Source organism: Pimephales promelas, chromosome 4 (assembly GCF_988280905.1).
Source record: "Pimephales promelas chromosome 4, fPimPro1.hap1.1, whole genome shotgun sequence".
Classification (NCBI taxonomy): domain Eukaryota; kingdom Metazoa; phylum Chordata; class Actinopteri; order Cypriniformes; family Leuciscidae; genus Pimephales; species Pimephales promelas.
This window is the reverse complement of record NC_142772.1, coordinates 49,825,101-49,841,403: the sequence shown is the minus strand read 5'-3', so window position 1 is coordinate 49,841,403 and position 16,303 is coordinate 49,825,101. Positions and strand designations below refer to the sequence as shown.

Sequence of the window (16,303 nt, the reverse complement as noted above, 5' to 3'; positions counted from 1 at the left end):
AAACCCATTTATCAGTGCCAATCATTTATAAGGACATTACAAAAACAGGGTGTTCCCGTTCATAAAGTCCCCCTGTGGTGTAAATCCACTGTTTAATGTTGTTTATGTGTGTGTGTGGTGTGTTTAATCACACACCGTGTGTGCGTTGATAAGTGGACAGCATTGCTGAGTATTTCCTCCTTAAAACTGCAGTGAACCAAAGATAGTCTCAAAAATACACTGGTGTTTCTGACGTCACAAACCACCTTGGAACCAATCAGATCAACGTGTGATCGTCAACCAGTGGATCTCTTAACGAGTGGAGGCGGGGAATCATTTGCATATTCATAGAACCGCGCATACTAAATGAGGCGAGGGTGTCGAGTTACATTCAAGCATGTATTATAAAAGAAAAAACGTTAAAATATGAGTTAAGGAATACAATTATTTACTGTGGGACTTATAATAATTAAACATTCTATTTTTTATGTTATTTTTTATCATGTTTTATATTACTTTTCATACAAATGATCTTGCCACATTCTAAAAATATAACCTAATGTATCCTTGTCACAGACCTATAATCAATATAGAAAACGCTATTATATCATACAGTATAGGGCAGCAACACATGGTTTATCATTAATAAATATTCCTGGTTGAGTGGGATCGCATGAGGGATATCATCATGACACTGTTAATGTAAAAACATCTCTTATCCTGGAGAACTTAATATTTAGAAAATATGTACATCGATCAAAAGAGTCTTGAAACACGGGTATTAAATGAACAGATATGTAGCATTCACTTCTGTTTCACTTAAATACCTGTTTTTTTCTTTAAAAGTTAATAAAAAATATTAAATAAAATCTGCTGATCTTTCTATTTTAATTTATACAACAAAATAGCACAAAACAGTTATTATACAAAGAAAACACAGTCGTGGAAGGCTCAACACAAATAAATAAAAATACTAAAATTGAAATAAGAAATGAGGTAAAAAAAGAGAAAAAAGAAGATTATAAACTAACAGATATCTACAGTTTTATTGTACTTCGATTTTCCATTTTAGTGAGAGCTTCTGAGAAGTATTTTAATTAATTCCTGAATATAATAAACAAGGGAGGGGATTTAAAAAAACCATACATTTATCTGATCTCCGCACAACATGTTGCTGTAGTGACGTCAGAGGAATGAGCTGTAGATCTGTTGCGCATGCGCAGACGGAGCAGCGCCTCAGTTTCGATTCTTTACAGGCAGAAACAACTAATCCAAACACACCAGTGACTGACAGCCGAATTAAACCTTCTGGACTCTTAAAGCTTTCTGCTTTCACATTGTGTTCTCCTCAGATGCTCAAAACACGTAAGATGTTGCTGTTTTTTTTATTCTTATTGTGCGGTAAATAAACTGAAGTGATGCTAGCGACGCTCGTGAAGCTCAATGAATGGACAGCATTCCTATAAACGCAATATTAACCAGCATATGAGTTAAAACACTGTTTTTTCTTGCTTTTTTGTGGTATTTGAGCAGATGTCAGTGTGATGAATATAGTGTTTTAGTGTTAAATAAGTCAGTTTAGCAGTAGCTGCTAACGCACACCGAGTTTACATAGAGTTTTTCTAAAACATCTTTACAATTTGTATAGTATTATATTTATATCTTCTGTTTGCTTGTACAAACTGGCTTTACTGGGATGAGGAATGAAATAAATAATAATTCACAAGAAAACTACCTAAACGAAATACTTTTATATCAATGTTATAAATGATTGCAGAGATACATTTATTAATCCAGTATAATTTTAGTATAAAAACTGTGGAAAAGTTTAGAGAAAAAAGTGTGTAAAATATAAAATAAGTAACAAAAAAAGATTTAAATGAGTAATTTAACAAATAAGCGTCTATGTGTGTGTTTGTGTGTGTGTGTATATTATATATAAATGAATATTATAAATATAAAATAAATAAATAACACAATTAGATTAAAATAAATGTAATAACTAACAAAATAAGATTAAAATACATAAATGAGTAATTAAACAAATGACTTGTAATAATAAAACTTAACAGAAACTGAATATTTACAATATTAATTTTTTAGTATTGGGTCTTAAACAAGAATATAAATGATTAAAAAACCCCTGATTTAGCAGACGCTTTTATCCAAAGACGAGAAATACAACAAGAGATTCCCCTTAAAGAGGCCATAAACATAAGATTATGTAACCTTAGTGATAAAAGCAGAATGTGAATATGTAATGTTTACTGAGAATAGTTCATGACTTTGGCGTTGTGTTCTTGCGTGCAGGGAGAAGAGATGTCACGTAAATCGAGCATGAACGCGTCTAAGCAGACGCCCTCTCTGAAAGCTAAAGGACTCAAAGACATCAGGATCGATGAGGAGGTCAAGATCTCCGTGAACATCGCGCTGGAGAGGTTCCAGTACAGCGACGACAAAGGTTCGAGTTCTGTGGCTCTCATCCTGAAAACCATCCTGAACCTCATTTGGTGGTTTCATTAAAAATCACTAGTATATCTCTGGTTAGACTGTTGTTGAGAGTCAATCCTTTTGTCAACTTGATTGCTTTCGATTAGCACGGGTTTTGTGTTTAAATTTTTTTTGAGGCGATTAAGCTTGAGTGAACTTTTTTTTTTTTACTCAAAAAGTGCAAAAAAACAACAACTGAAGTTTGGACAGGTGAGGACACCATACATCCTAAAAATATAACCAAGTGGAAGCAAGTAAATAATGAACAGGAGCGGGCCCAGCACAGAGCCCTGGGGAACGCCGCTGGGGACTTTAGATGATTTCGATCGCAAACGTTTACGTTGAACGTCGACCAGAGAGATATGAAAGCTAACCTCTGCATTAAATGCTTTTCTTACTTAGTATTTATGTTTTGTTTCCAGTCTAAAAATCTAAAAATTCTTAAATCAAGATGCGTTTGCTAGATGAGTAAAATGCCATAATATATTATGTCTTGTTTTCTGTGGAATTAATTAAAATTGGCAGATAATTTTGCTTTTTTTAAGCAAAAACTCAATTTTTTATTTATTGTCCCAGAAAACAAGACATAATATCTCATGTCCTTTCACTCATTTAGTAAATGCATCTTGATTTAAGAATTTTTAGATATTTGGACTGTTTTTTTTGCAGTGTAAGCGAGATGATATCAAGGAACCAATGGTTAATAAACCAGAGTCAGCTGTCGGATCTTTTTGTTGTTTTATTATATTTATTATAAGTCCCCCTCAAGTCACTAATTTCAACCCTTAAAACTCACAAAAATGGCATATTTAAATGTTTTTCCTTTAAAATAAATGTATGTGTTTATGTAGCTTGAATGTAACTCGACACCCTTGCCTCATTTAGTATGCGCGGTTCTATGAATATGCAAATGAGCCCCGCCTCCACTCACTCAGAGATCCACTGGTTGACGATCACACGTTGATCTGATTGGTTACAAGGTGGTTTGTGACGTCAGAAACACCAGCGATTTCAAAGCGTGTTTTTGAGACTGTCTTTGGTTCAAAATACTCAGCAATGCTGTCCACTTATCAACTTACACACAGTGTGTGTTAAAGCGGATTAAACACACCACACACACACATAAACAACATTAAACGCTGGATTTACACCACAGGGGGACTTTAACGGCTGTTTTGTCTCATAGAGCTGGATTTCCCTTCTTCATTGACCAATGCCGAGAGAGCGTTCGTTCATCGGCTTGCTCAGTCGCTCGGCTACGTCTCGAAAAGCAGGGGGTAAGTTGAGTCGCATATCACACTAACTCAAGCAGAATGGACGTTTATGTATTATTACACGAGCTGGTGACCGCGCATTACTCCTAATACTGTCAGACTACAAACTTACTGATGATCACGACATCTCTGATTGATTTGAAACAATATATGTAGTAAATAAAGGATGTTCTGATGTGTCTGCAGGAAAGGCTCGAGTCGATGTCTGACCGTGAGGAAGAAGGACGGCACGGAGTCGGCTCACTCCGTCATGACCTGTGACCTCACACACAGCTCCAAACACATGGTGCAGAGCCTCCTGCAGAGGTTCCCCATCACCAACAAGGAGCGCAGCGAGCTCCAGCCGCGCAGCGAGAGGGCCGTGCTCGCGTCCCCCGACACTGGCGAGTCTCCCGCACCACACCACAAGCGTCCGAACTCACGAGTGACAGGGAGTCGGTGTGTGTCGACTCGATCTGAAGCTTTACTGCGGTTCATTCCTGTAGAGGACGCCTGCATCCATACACAGATCATCAGAGTCACTGAGAACAGGCGGATGATTAGCTGTAGTTAGTGTGTCATGCTGCAGTTTGAGCGTAAACAACATCTGCACACACACACACACTCACAGCAAAGAGAGAGACTCGCTTTTAGAAATGGCTTTTTAACCCTTGTGCATCCTTATGGACATTTTTGTCCTTTTCAGTTTTGTTTTTTTGATCACTTTGCCTGTGTTAAAGCTAACTGCAAAAAACTTGCCACAGGTGTGTATTTTTATTGGAATTTTATTATTTCACCGTCATTTTCTTAAAAAAATATTTTTTGCATCAGGTACAAAAAATACTCCCTCTCAGCACCTTTTGGACAAAAATGTCCCCATTAAAACTGACATTTTTAATCCCCGGTTCAGTTAACTATAAAATTATGCAATCTTTGTTAAGAGGCTTTCATTCTCATGGCAATGCTTCAAAAATTTATTTTTTACTATTTTTTATCAGATGGTGCCTTTTTTTTTTTTTAAGTTTGGGCCTATAAACAAATATCGCTTTATTCCTGTTTTCTGGTTCGGCATATTATAGAGCCAACTGGATAAATTATGCAACAATATTTGTGTGGGTGTGTTGGTATGGATGTCAGAGTGTGGTTAGTATGTGTGTTATACATGTGTGTGTTTGTAATACTGAGAGAGAAAAACTGCAAATTCAAATCCAATCACTGTGAGCTCCAGTGGGGTTTTGCTGGCACCCAATGGGGAAATGATGTCACTACGCCCAAACAAACTGTTACTGAAAGCTAATTTTTTGAGATATCATCCTCAAATTTGGAACACAACCTATTTAGATTTATGGCTTTGATTTTATTGCAGTTTTGAGTTCAACCTGATTTATAAAATATATATTTTATATAAAATATTTAAAAACATAAACTTATAATTATATAACTTTGTTTTTTTTTGGATTTACTTATTATTTTTTTACTTCAGCAATAATCTGCAAAGGGTCTTCTTTAAAATGATACCAAACTTAAGTCTGTGCTCCACATTTTTATGACACATTTTTCTTTTTACATATGTGTAACTTTTTTTAATTGATGCACAAGGCTTAAGGACTTATCTAACAATTTTCTGATCTAATTGGCATCTCATTGTGCTTGTTTTCAGCAAAAACTCACTAAATTTTGTTTTATTTAATTGGAAAACAAGATATAGGGCCCTATCTTGCACCCGGCGCAATTGACTTCGTACACTGACGCGTGTGTCATTCGTATTTGCACCCGCGCAAAGACGCACGCCGGTAAACTAGGAAATGAACTTGCGCTCCCTGGGCGGGTCGGCGCAAAAAAGCGGAAACAAGATAAATATATACAGTTAGAAACGCATTGTTTACAATGTGAGCAGACTTGAAAATAAATAAAATAAAATAATCGTAATGATTCCAGACGTTTGGTGCTGTGTTCGAGGCTGGATTTGAACATTTATGAGATCACAAAACTCTCTCGTTCTCCTTATCTGTTGTTCTGCTTCCTCTAGACAGTAAAAGCAGGACGAGCGGGCGTCTCAGCCACGGGATCCCTCAGGTCCCTCACATGCGAGGCCCGTCTGAACTGGATTGTTTCCGGAGATCGTTGCCCGTGTATGAGCGTCGGGACGAGCTGGTCCAAACCATCAGGGAGAACCAGGTGGTGCTGGTCCTGGGGGAGACCGGCTCAGGCAAAACCACACAGGTCAGGACCGTAAAACATCCATAAAACACTCAAACACGTCTGCGTCATCATAACCCCGGCCGGACCCGTGTCTTTTGCTGTTCAGAGATCATTTTTTGAATGAATGGTCTAAAACTTGGTAAAGGTTTTGGCACTTGCTGTGTGAACACACACACACACACACACACATGATGGGCGTCACACTTGTGCTCGTCTCGGTCAGAAATGGCGCATTGGAAATGAATGCGAGACGAGTTTCCTCTAGTGGAAGCGTTTGGAACTGCAGCCGAACAACATCTCACTGAACGCTGGTTTACTGAGAGATCAGCTCACACGCCGAACACACACTTACGCCTCACATTATCTCCGTCTATAAAACCGGATTCTGAACATATAGACTTCATAAAAAATATATTTTTGTGCATTTTTCATAACAATAAACGTAAAATTCTTCTCTTCAGCAATAATCTGCAAGTGTGGTGTTTGAGAAGAGATCAAACTTCAGTCTGTCGCTCTAAAGCGTTCCAGATTCTCCACAGTTTAAGCTGGACGTTAAATTATCAGAATAAATGGATTATAAATACAGCGTAAATATAATTTAGCACCATAAAATCCCCTAAAAATACTAAATATTAAATAAAAAAACATTATCCAACTAAAATAAAGTACATTATTTCATCAAAAATGTTGTGACCTTATGGACATATTTGTCTTTTTCAATTTTGTTTTTTTGATAATCGAGTCTACTGCATATGTTTTGGTCGGGGACTACAGATGGAAACTAGCTTAAGCTAAATCTGGTGCAAAGCATCTTTAATTAATGTTTTTTTGCACATTGTCCCTGTTGAAATAAATAAATAAATGAAAAAATGAAATGGTTCATGTGTGTATTTTTATTGGACTATTTCACCCCTATTTCCTTTAAAAAAATCTATTTTGCACTAGTTACACAAAACAGTTCCTCTCAGGACCTGAAGAACAGAAATGTCCCCATTGAAACCAATTAAAGCGGAAATTTTTAATCCCAGGGCCTTTTAACTATAAAAATGATGCAATCTTTGTTAATTAGGTTTTCCTTCTGTTAGAAAGGCTTCATAATGTACACCAGATGGAGTCGTTTTCAAAGCAAAAACTCGCTATGCTCATGCATATTATAAAGCCGATTAGATAAATTATGCAGCTATAATTGTGTGGGTCTGTAGGTGTGGATGTCAGAGTGTATAAAAAAAAAAGTGTGTGTGTGTGTGTGTCTAATGGGTGTTAGTGCGCCCAACTTTTTGAGATATGAATTTCAAATTTGTAACAAAACTTGTTTAGATTAATGTCTTTGATTTTCTAGCAGTTTTAAAGTTCAACATGTTTCATAACATATCAAATATTGTTTTTCATAAACTTATGCAATTTACAAATAAATCGGTCTGGATTAAGCACTCTTTACATGAGATTAAACGTGTTCCTCCTCTCCCAGATCCCCCAGTTCCTGCTGGACGACTGCAGTGTGAATGGGATTCCCTGCCGGATCTTCTGCACTCAGCCCCGGAGACTGGCGACGATCGCGGTGGCGGAGCGTGTGGCGGCCGAGCGCGGAGAGAAGATCGGGCAGACCGTCGGCTATCAGATCCGCCTGGAGAGCAGGTGCACAACACACACCATTAGCAGACTGTCCGTCGAGAGTTAGGAGCGCGTCACACATCCTACACGGCAAAAAATGTCTCGTTTCCAGTCCAAATATAGCAAAACATTCTCAAATCAAGATGCATTTACTAGATGAGTGAAATGCTATAAGATTAGATATAATAAGTCTTGTTTTCTGGGGAAATAAATCAAAATTAAGTGAGTTTTTGCCTAAAACTAGCAAAAATATCTGCCAAAGGGTCAGAAAAATAATCTTGTTTCTGTTTGAATTAACCTTTTTTTTTTACCCCATTGGCAAATAATTAAGCTTTTTTGATAACAAGACACAAATACTGAGTAAGAAAAGCTTTTTTTGCAGTAATGCAATAAACTTAATTCGGAGTCGATTCTCACGCCCAACCACTCAAGACGAGATCGTAAGCGCCGGATGCAGCCGAAACTGCTGGGATGTACAGTGATGTGAATAAGTTTGGACACCCATGCTAAAGTTGCTTAAAAAGAGGAATAAAAAAATCATCTTTTGGATATTGATCTTAATGCCTTAATTAGAAAAATGAGGAAAACTCCAACCTTTAAGGACACCAATTTTCTTTGTGAATGAATAAAGTATCATAAATAAATAAATGTTTTTCATTAAAATACAGGGTGCATAAGTCAGGGCACCCCTATGTTAAATTCCCATAGAGTCAGGCAGATTTTTATTTGTAACCCTTGTGCATCAATTAAAAAAAGTTACTCATAGGTAAAAAGAGGACAAAAATGTCAAAAAACTGTCATAAAAATGTGACGCTTTGGAGCACAGACTTAAGTTTGGTATCATTTTAAAGAAGACCCTTTGAAGTACAAACATTATAATAAGTAAATCCAAAAAAAAAGTTATATAGGTATAAGTTTATGAAAATTATTTATAAAATAATATTTTATATAAAATATATATTTTATAAATCAGGTTGAACTCAAAACTACAATAAAATCAAAGCCATAAATCTAAATAGGTTGTGTTCCAAATTTGAGGATGATATCTCAAAAAATGAGCTTTCGGTAACAGTTTGTTTGGGCGTAGTAACATATTTTCTCCATTGGGTGGCAGCAAAACCCCACTGGAGCTCACAGTGATTGGATCTGAATTTGCCGTTTTTCTCTCTCAGTCTGACAAACACACACATGCGCACACACACACATATTTTTTTATAACACACATACTAACCACACTCTGACATCCATACCAACACACCCACACAAATATTGTTGCATAATTTATCCAGTTGGCTCTATAATATGCCGAACCAGAAAACAGGAATAAAGCGATATTTGTTTATAGGCCCAAACTTAAAAAAAATGACTCCATCTGATAAAAAATAGTAAAAATAAAATTTTGAAGCCTTGCCATCAGAATGAAAGCCTATTAACAAAGATTGCATAATTTTATAGTTAACTGAACCGGGGATTAAAAATGGCAGTTTTAATGGATTTCAATGGGGACGTTTTTGTCCAAAAGGCCCTGAGAGGGAGTATTTTTTTGTACCTAATGCAAAAAATATTTTTTTAAAGAAAATGACGGTGAAATAGTAAAATTCCAATAAAAATACACACCTGTGCCAAGTTTTTTGCAGTTAGCTTGAACACAGGCAAAGTGGTCAAAAAAACAAAACTGAAAAGGACAAAAATGTCCATAAGGATGCACAAGGGTTAAAAGCCAGTTATTTCATGGATCCAGGATAATATGCATCCTGATAAAGTTCCCTTGGCCTTTGGGATTAAAATATCCCCACATCATCACACATCATTCACCATGCCTAGGGTACTTTCCATAAGATCATCTTTCAATGCAAATCAAACCAGCTATTAGGCTAACTGAAGTAAAACCATGCCAATCTCTAGGTGTGATGAATGATGTGTGATGATGTGGGGATATTTTAATCCCAAAGGCCAAGGGAACTTTATCAGGATGCATATTATCCTGGATCCATGAAATAACTGGCTTTTAAAAATAAAAATCTGCCTGACTCTATGGGAATTTAGCATAGGGGGGCAATGACTTATGCACACTGTATTTTAAGGAAAAACATTTATTTATTTATGATACATTATTCATTCACGAAGAAAAATAGTTTTCCTCATTTTTCTAATTAAGGCATTAAGATCAATATCCAAAAGATGATTTTTTTTATTCCTCTTTTTAGGCAACTTTAGCATGGGTGTCCAAACTTATTCACATCACTGTATTTCCCGTCTCCAGTTTCCCTTTGTTTTGCCTCCACGTAATGTCCTGAACGACTGCGAATGTGCTGATGAATTCTGGGTATGTGCTTCTCCTCAGAGTCTCTCCTAAAACCCTGCTGACGTTCTGCACGAGTGGAGTTCTGCTGAGAACGCTGATGGCCGGAGACGACGCGATGTCGATGGTCACGCACGTCATTGTGGTGAGACTTCGAGAATTCAACACTAAACGTGAACGGGAGTGCATAAGACTGACAGGACACCTTCACAATCATGACAGGACACATGTTTTTGCTTAAAACAAGCCAACAGGGTCTGAAAAATAATCTGTTTGATTATATTTTTCTATATAATATATCATTTTGCCTTTTTAAATTATCAACTCAATTAATTTTGTTTAATTCCCCCAGAAAAAAAGATTATGTTATTTCACTCATCTAGTAAATGCTTCTTGATTTAAGAATCGTATGATATTTGGACTGGAAACAAGACACAAACACAGGTTTTTTTTGCAGTGAATGTTTTAAAATCACTGACACACTCATGTTGAACTGCTCACAAAGGATTCGATAAGATAAAAGGATTGGACATTTTAATTTTATAGACCCTGATGCTCATGCTGGTTGTGCTCCTGCAGGACGAGGTGCACGAGCGAGACGGACTGACGGACTTCTTGCTCACGAAGATGAAGGACATGCTTCAGAAGATGCCGTCGCTAAAGCTAATCCTGTCTAGCGCCGCGCTGGACGTCAGTCTGTTCATCAGATACTTCGGCGCGTGTCCCGTTATTCACAGTACGAAAACAAAAACACTCAAACAGTTCTCAGATCAGTGGATATGTGACTGGTTTTGTCCGTCCTTCTGTTGGACTCTCACACATGAATTATGTTGAATATCTGTCAGCTGTTACATTGAACTCCACAATTAGATAATACCAGTTTAGCTCAACCAGTGACCAAGCAATGCTGTTTTGAAATGAGAGAGTTGAATAATAACGGTGATTTTCTTTGAAGTCAAAGGTTGTCCATACGAGGTCAAGCAACTCTTTCTGGAGGATATCCTGCGAACCACCGGATATACCAACAAAGACATGATCAAATACAAGAAGGAGGCGCAGAAAGGTGACGCTTACAGATTAAACACAGCGGCGCTCAAAGAGTCTTTTCCGCTCAGCAAGGCTGCGTTTATTGCATCAAAAATACAGTAAAAATGTGAAATATTATTATAATGTAAATCATCTGTTTTCTATGTGAATATACAGTAAAGTGTAATTTATTCCTGTGAATTGATCATCATTACTTCAGTCTTCAGTGTCGCATGATCCTTCAGAAATCACTCTAATATGAGGATCTGACGATCAAGAAACATTTATGAGTTAAAAACAGTTTTTTGACCACAAAAGCTTGCAGTTTCTTCAAAAAAATCCTTTAAAGGGTTAGTTCACCCAAAAATGAAAATTCTGTCAGTATTTACTCACCCTCATGTTGTTTCAACCCCGTAAGACCTTCGTTCATCTTCGGAACACAAATTAAGATATTTAAGATATTAAGATCGCTCCTGATTACTAGTCCATAGGCTTCTTGAGGGAATGACTCTTGCTGTCCCCGAAAAGTCATTAAAGACATCGTTAAAATAGTCCAAGTGACTACAGGGGCTCAATCTTAACTTTATCAAATAACGAGAACACTTTTGTGCGCAAAAAAACAACAAAATAACGACTTTATTTCAACTATTCACTTCCTTCTCCATGGGCCTGTAGTCAGTTAGCGTAGTGTGATTGCGTAGAGCTACGTCACATGTAGGCTCACTATTGGCCGACGCTGGTCATGTGTGTGTGATGCGTGTGACGTACAATAACAGAAGCTTACGCTATTAAACTAGTAACCTGACTCGCGCAGAGGGAGAAATAAACCAATAGTTGAAATAAAGTTGTTATTTTTGTTGTTTTTTTGCGCACAAAAGTGTTCTCGTCGTTTGATAAAGTTAAGATTGAGCCCCTGTAGACACTTGGACTATTTTAACGATGTCTTTAATGACTTTTCGAGGACAACAAGAGTCATTCCCTCAAGAAGCCTATGGACTAGTATGCAGGAGCGATCTTAATATCTTAAATATCTTAATTTGTGTTGCGAAGATGAACGAAGGTCTTACGGGGTTGAACAACATGAGGGTGAGTAAATACTGACAGAATTTTCATTTTTGGGTGAACTAACCCTTTAAATGGTCTTCAATGCAAAACTGAATACTATAAGTAGCCCTTTAAAATAAATATGAATTATTGTGGCATTAATTAGCCCACAAACAATGTTTATTTTAAAGCCTGAACGAATTTATTTAAAGAAAAATAAATAAATGTTCCTTCTTCAGAGGAGCGGCAGCAGTCGTCTCTGACGCAGTGGTGTGAGTCCCATCGGGCCGACCCGGACCCAGAGCCGGCCCGGGAAAGGACGCCATCTTGTGTCCTGCCGGAGAACGACCTCCTGGACGACGGAGGAGACAGTGTGTTCAGCCAGATGGTCTCTTCTTATGCTCTTTCTCACATCATTATTCAGTGGTCACGTACCTGCAACCAAATAATGCGTTAGTAATGTGATTGATGGCTCAATTTATGTAAACGCATTAATCGTTCCAAATTAAATATCGATCGGATTCAATGAGGCGTTTTATTCCTTTCCTAAACCTATCTAGAGAACATGTAAACATTTGATCGGATTAAGAACCGAAACCGAAAGCACTGCGCATGTGCAATGACACAGAAATGCTGTAATGATGTAAAAATATCGTAATGACATAGAAATAGCATAATGATGTAGAAATAGTGCGTAATGTCGTTGAAGTTGTGTAATGACGTAGAAATAGTGCGCAATGTCGCTGAAATAGCGTAACGATATAGAAATATCGTAATGACATAGAAATAGCATAATAATGTAAATAGTGCGTAATGTCGTTGAAATTGTGTAATGAGGTAGAAATAGCGTAATGACGTAGAAATGGCGTAATGTCGCTAAAATAGCGTAACGATGTAGAATAACTTAATGATGTAGAAATAGCGTTACGATGTAGAAATAGTGAGTAATGTCGTTGAAAGCTTAATGACGTAGAAATAGCGTAATGTCGCTGAAATAGCGTAACGATGAATAAATAGTGCGTAATGTCATTGAAATAGCGTAATGATGTAGAAATAGCGTAGTGTCGCTGAAATAGCGTAACGATGTAGAAATAGCGTAATGACATAGAAATAGTCTGTAATGTCGTTGAAATAGCGTAATGAAGTAGAAATAGCGTAACAATGTAGAAATAGTGCGTAATGACGTAGAAATAGCGGAATGACGTAGAAATAGTGCCTAATGTCGTTGAAATAGTGTGTTATGTCGTTGAAATAGCGTAATGAGGTAGAAATAGCGTAACGATGTAGAAATAGTCTGTAATGTCGTTGAAATAGCGTAATGAAGTAGAAATAGCGTAATGAGGTAGAAATAGCGTAACGATGTAGAAATAGCGTAATGACATAGAAATAGTCTGTAATGTCGTTGAAATAGCGTAATGAAGTAGAAATAGCGTAACAATGTAGAAATAGTGCGTAATGACGTAGAAATAGCGGAATGACGTAGAAATAGCGGAATGACGTAGAAATAGTGCCTAATGACGTAGAAATAGTGTGTTATGTCGTTGAAATAGCGTAATGAGGTAGAAATAGCGTAACGATGTAGAAATAGTGCGTAATGTCGTTGAAATAGCGTAATGACGTAGAAATAGTGCGTAATGTCGTTGAAATAGCGTAATGAGGTAGAAATAGCGTAACGATGTAGAAATAGCGTAATGATGTAGAAATAGTGCGTAATGTCGTTGAAATAGCGTAATGAGGTAGAAATAGCGTAACGATGTAGAAATAGCGTAATGATGTAGAAATAGTGCGTAATGTCGTTGAAATAGCGTAATGAGGTAGAAATAGTGCGTTATGTCGTTGAAATAGCGTAATGATGTAGAAATAGTGCGTAATGACGTAGAAATAGCTTAATGACGTAGAAATAGTAGTGCGTAATGACGTTGAAATAGCGTAATGAGGTAGAAATAGTGCGTTATGTCGTTAAAATAGTGTAATGAGGTAGAAATAGTGCGTTATGTCGTTAAAATAGCGTAATGACGTAGAAATAGCATAATGATGTAGAAATAGTGCGTAATGTCATTGAAATAGCGTAATGAAGTAGAAATAGCGTAATGATGTAGAAATAGTGCGTAATGTCATTGAAATAGCGGAATGACGTAGAAATAGCGGAATGACGTAGAAATAGTGCCTAATGTCGTTGAAATAGTGTAATGACGTAGAAATAGTGTGTTATGTCGTTGAAATAGCGTAATGAGGTAGAAATAGCGTAACGATGTACAAATAGTGCCTAATGTCGTTGAAATAGTGTAATGACGTAGAAATAGTGCGTAATGTCGTTGAAATAGCGTAATGAGGTAGAAATAGCGTAACGATGTAGAAATAGCGTAATGATGTAGAAATAGTGCGTAATGTCGCTGAAATAGCGTAACGATGTAGAAATAGCGTAACGATGTAGAAATAGTGCGTAATGTCGTTGAAATAGCGTAATGAGGTAGAAATAGCGTAATGATGTAGAAATAGTGCGTAATGACGTAGAAATAGCTTAATGACGTAGAATTAGTGCGTAATGTCATTGAAATAGCGTAATGAGGTAGAAATAGTGCGTAATGACGTAGAAATAGCTTAATGACGTAGAATTAGTGCGTAATGTCATTGAAATAGCGTAATGAGGTAGAAATAGCGTAATGAGGTAGAAATAGTACGTTATGTCGTTGAAATAGCTTAATGATGTAGAAATAGTGCGTAATGTCGTTTAAATAGCGTAATGAGGTAGAAATAGTGCGTAATGTCATTGAAATAGCGTAATGAGGTAGAAATAGCGTAATGAGGTAGAAATAGTGCGTTATGTCGTTGAAATAGCTTAATGATGTAGAAATAGTGCGTAATGTCGTTTAAATAGCGTAATGAGGTAGAAATAGTGCGTAATGTCGTTGAAATAGCGTAATGAGGTAGAAATAGTGCGTAATGTCATTGAAATAGCGTAATGAGGTAGAAATAGCGTAATGAGGTAGAAATAGTGCGTTATGTCGTTGAAATAGCTTAATGATGTAGAAATAGTGCGTAATGTCGTTGAAATAGCGTAATGAGGTAGAAATAGTGCGTAATGTCATTGAAATAGCGTAATGATGTAGAAATAGTGCGTAATGACGTAGAAATAGCTTAATGACGTAGAAATAGTGCGTAATGTCGTAAAAAGTCGTTATGTCGTTCTCAGAGCGAGAAGGACGTGGCCTCGCTAGAGCCGTGGCTCCTCAGGGAAATGGACGCCTGCATCTCAAACATTTTCTTGAACCAAGACGCTGACGCCTTCATACAGATCTTCAATCTCATCCTGAACGAGAACATCAGTGGTAATGAGGTCGCGCACACACACTCAAACACTCTCTGAGCTGAAGTGTGGTGTGTATTCGTCACGTGTCTGTGCTCTCTCAGTGGATTACAGGCACAGCGAGACGAGCGCCACTGCTCTGATGGTGGCCTCGGGTCGAGGGTTCCTCTGTCAGATGGAGCAGCTGCTCAGCATGGGCGCAAACGTCAACATCAGAGCCTCCAACGGCTGGTGAGGACACACACACACACACACACACACACGCTGACTGAAATAAACACAAGTCTCCCTGGAGTCAATCATTTTATCCCTTAAAACTCATATTTGATCACTAGTGTAACTCGACACCCTCGCCTCTTTTACTATGCGTGGTTCTATGAATATGCAAATGAGCCCCGCCTCCAGTCACTCGCTCAGCTTAGAGGTCCACTCGTCATGGCATTAAATTATGCAATATTAGTGTTGTTTTCCAGCACAAATATCTAAACATTCATAAATCAAGATACTTTTTCTGAGCCCACTGGAAAATGTTTACTTTATTTGATTTTTTAGCCAGAAAATTACATATAAACTAAAACAAATAATAAGAATGAATAAAGACTTTACATATTTAAAACTAACAAACAAATTAAAATGCCCCCCAAAAAACTGATTATAACTTATAAATTGAAACCATAGTAAAAATTCTAATTACTAAGAAAAACTATAATAGTATATGATCTCAATATATATGGAGTTCAGATGCAAAAGCCTCTAAATGCCATTTGAAATTTTCTTCTTTAATGATGATTTTTATCAAACTTGTATATTTAAGTTCAGTAATTTCACTTAAATAACAATTAATAGGTAATTATCATTGGCATTTAAGTGAAATCTCTGAACTTAAATATACAAGCTTGATAAAAATCATCATTCTAGAAGAAAATTTCAAATGGCACTCAGAGGCTTTTGCATCTGAACTCTTCATATATTAGTATGTAAAGCACTTTTGTAAGCTTCTGCTAATGTAATGTTTACTTCAGGACGGCTCTCGACTGGGCGAAACGCTTCGAGCAACCCGAGGCTGTAGATCTGCTGGAGTCTCACATG

At 37.0% G+C, this 16,303-nt stretch overlaps 1 protein-coding gene across 1 annotated transcript in view; it reads left to right on the top strand.

Moving 5' to 3' along the window:
- Positions 1–1,197: 1,197 nt before the first annotated feature.
- ythdc2 (YTH domain containing 2) overlaps positions 1,198–16,303 on the top strand; it is a 30,728-nt gene continuing 15,622 nt past the window's right edge. The window contains exons 1-13 of the mRNA XM_039661548.2: positions 1,198–1,344; positions 2,290–2,440; positions 3,656–3,746; positions 3,930–4,126; positions 5,752–5,945; positions 7,393–7,559; positions 9,880–9,982; positions 10,417–10,573; positions 10,793–10,900; positions 12,147–12,295; positions 15,101–15,236; positions 15,319–15,445; positions 16,237–16,302. Of these exons, the coding sequence (XP_039517482.2) occupies positions 2,299–2,440; positions 3,656–3,746; positions 3,930–4,126; positions 5,752–5,945; positions 7,393–7,559; positions 9,880–9,982; positions 10,417–10,573; positions 10,793–10,900; positions 12,147–12,295; positions 15,101–15,236; positions 15,319–15,445; positions 16,237–16,302 (1,637 nt within the window). The 5' untranslated portion in view covers positions 1,198–1,344; positions 2,290–2,298. The remainder of the gene's footprint in view (positions 1,345–2,289; positions 2,441–3,655; positions 3,747–3,929; positions 4,127–5,751; positions 5,946–7,392; positions 7,560–9,879; positions 9,983–10,416; positions 10,574–10,792; positions 10,901–12,146; positions 12,296–15,100; positions 15,237–15,318; positions 15,446–16,236; position 16,303) is intronic.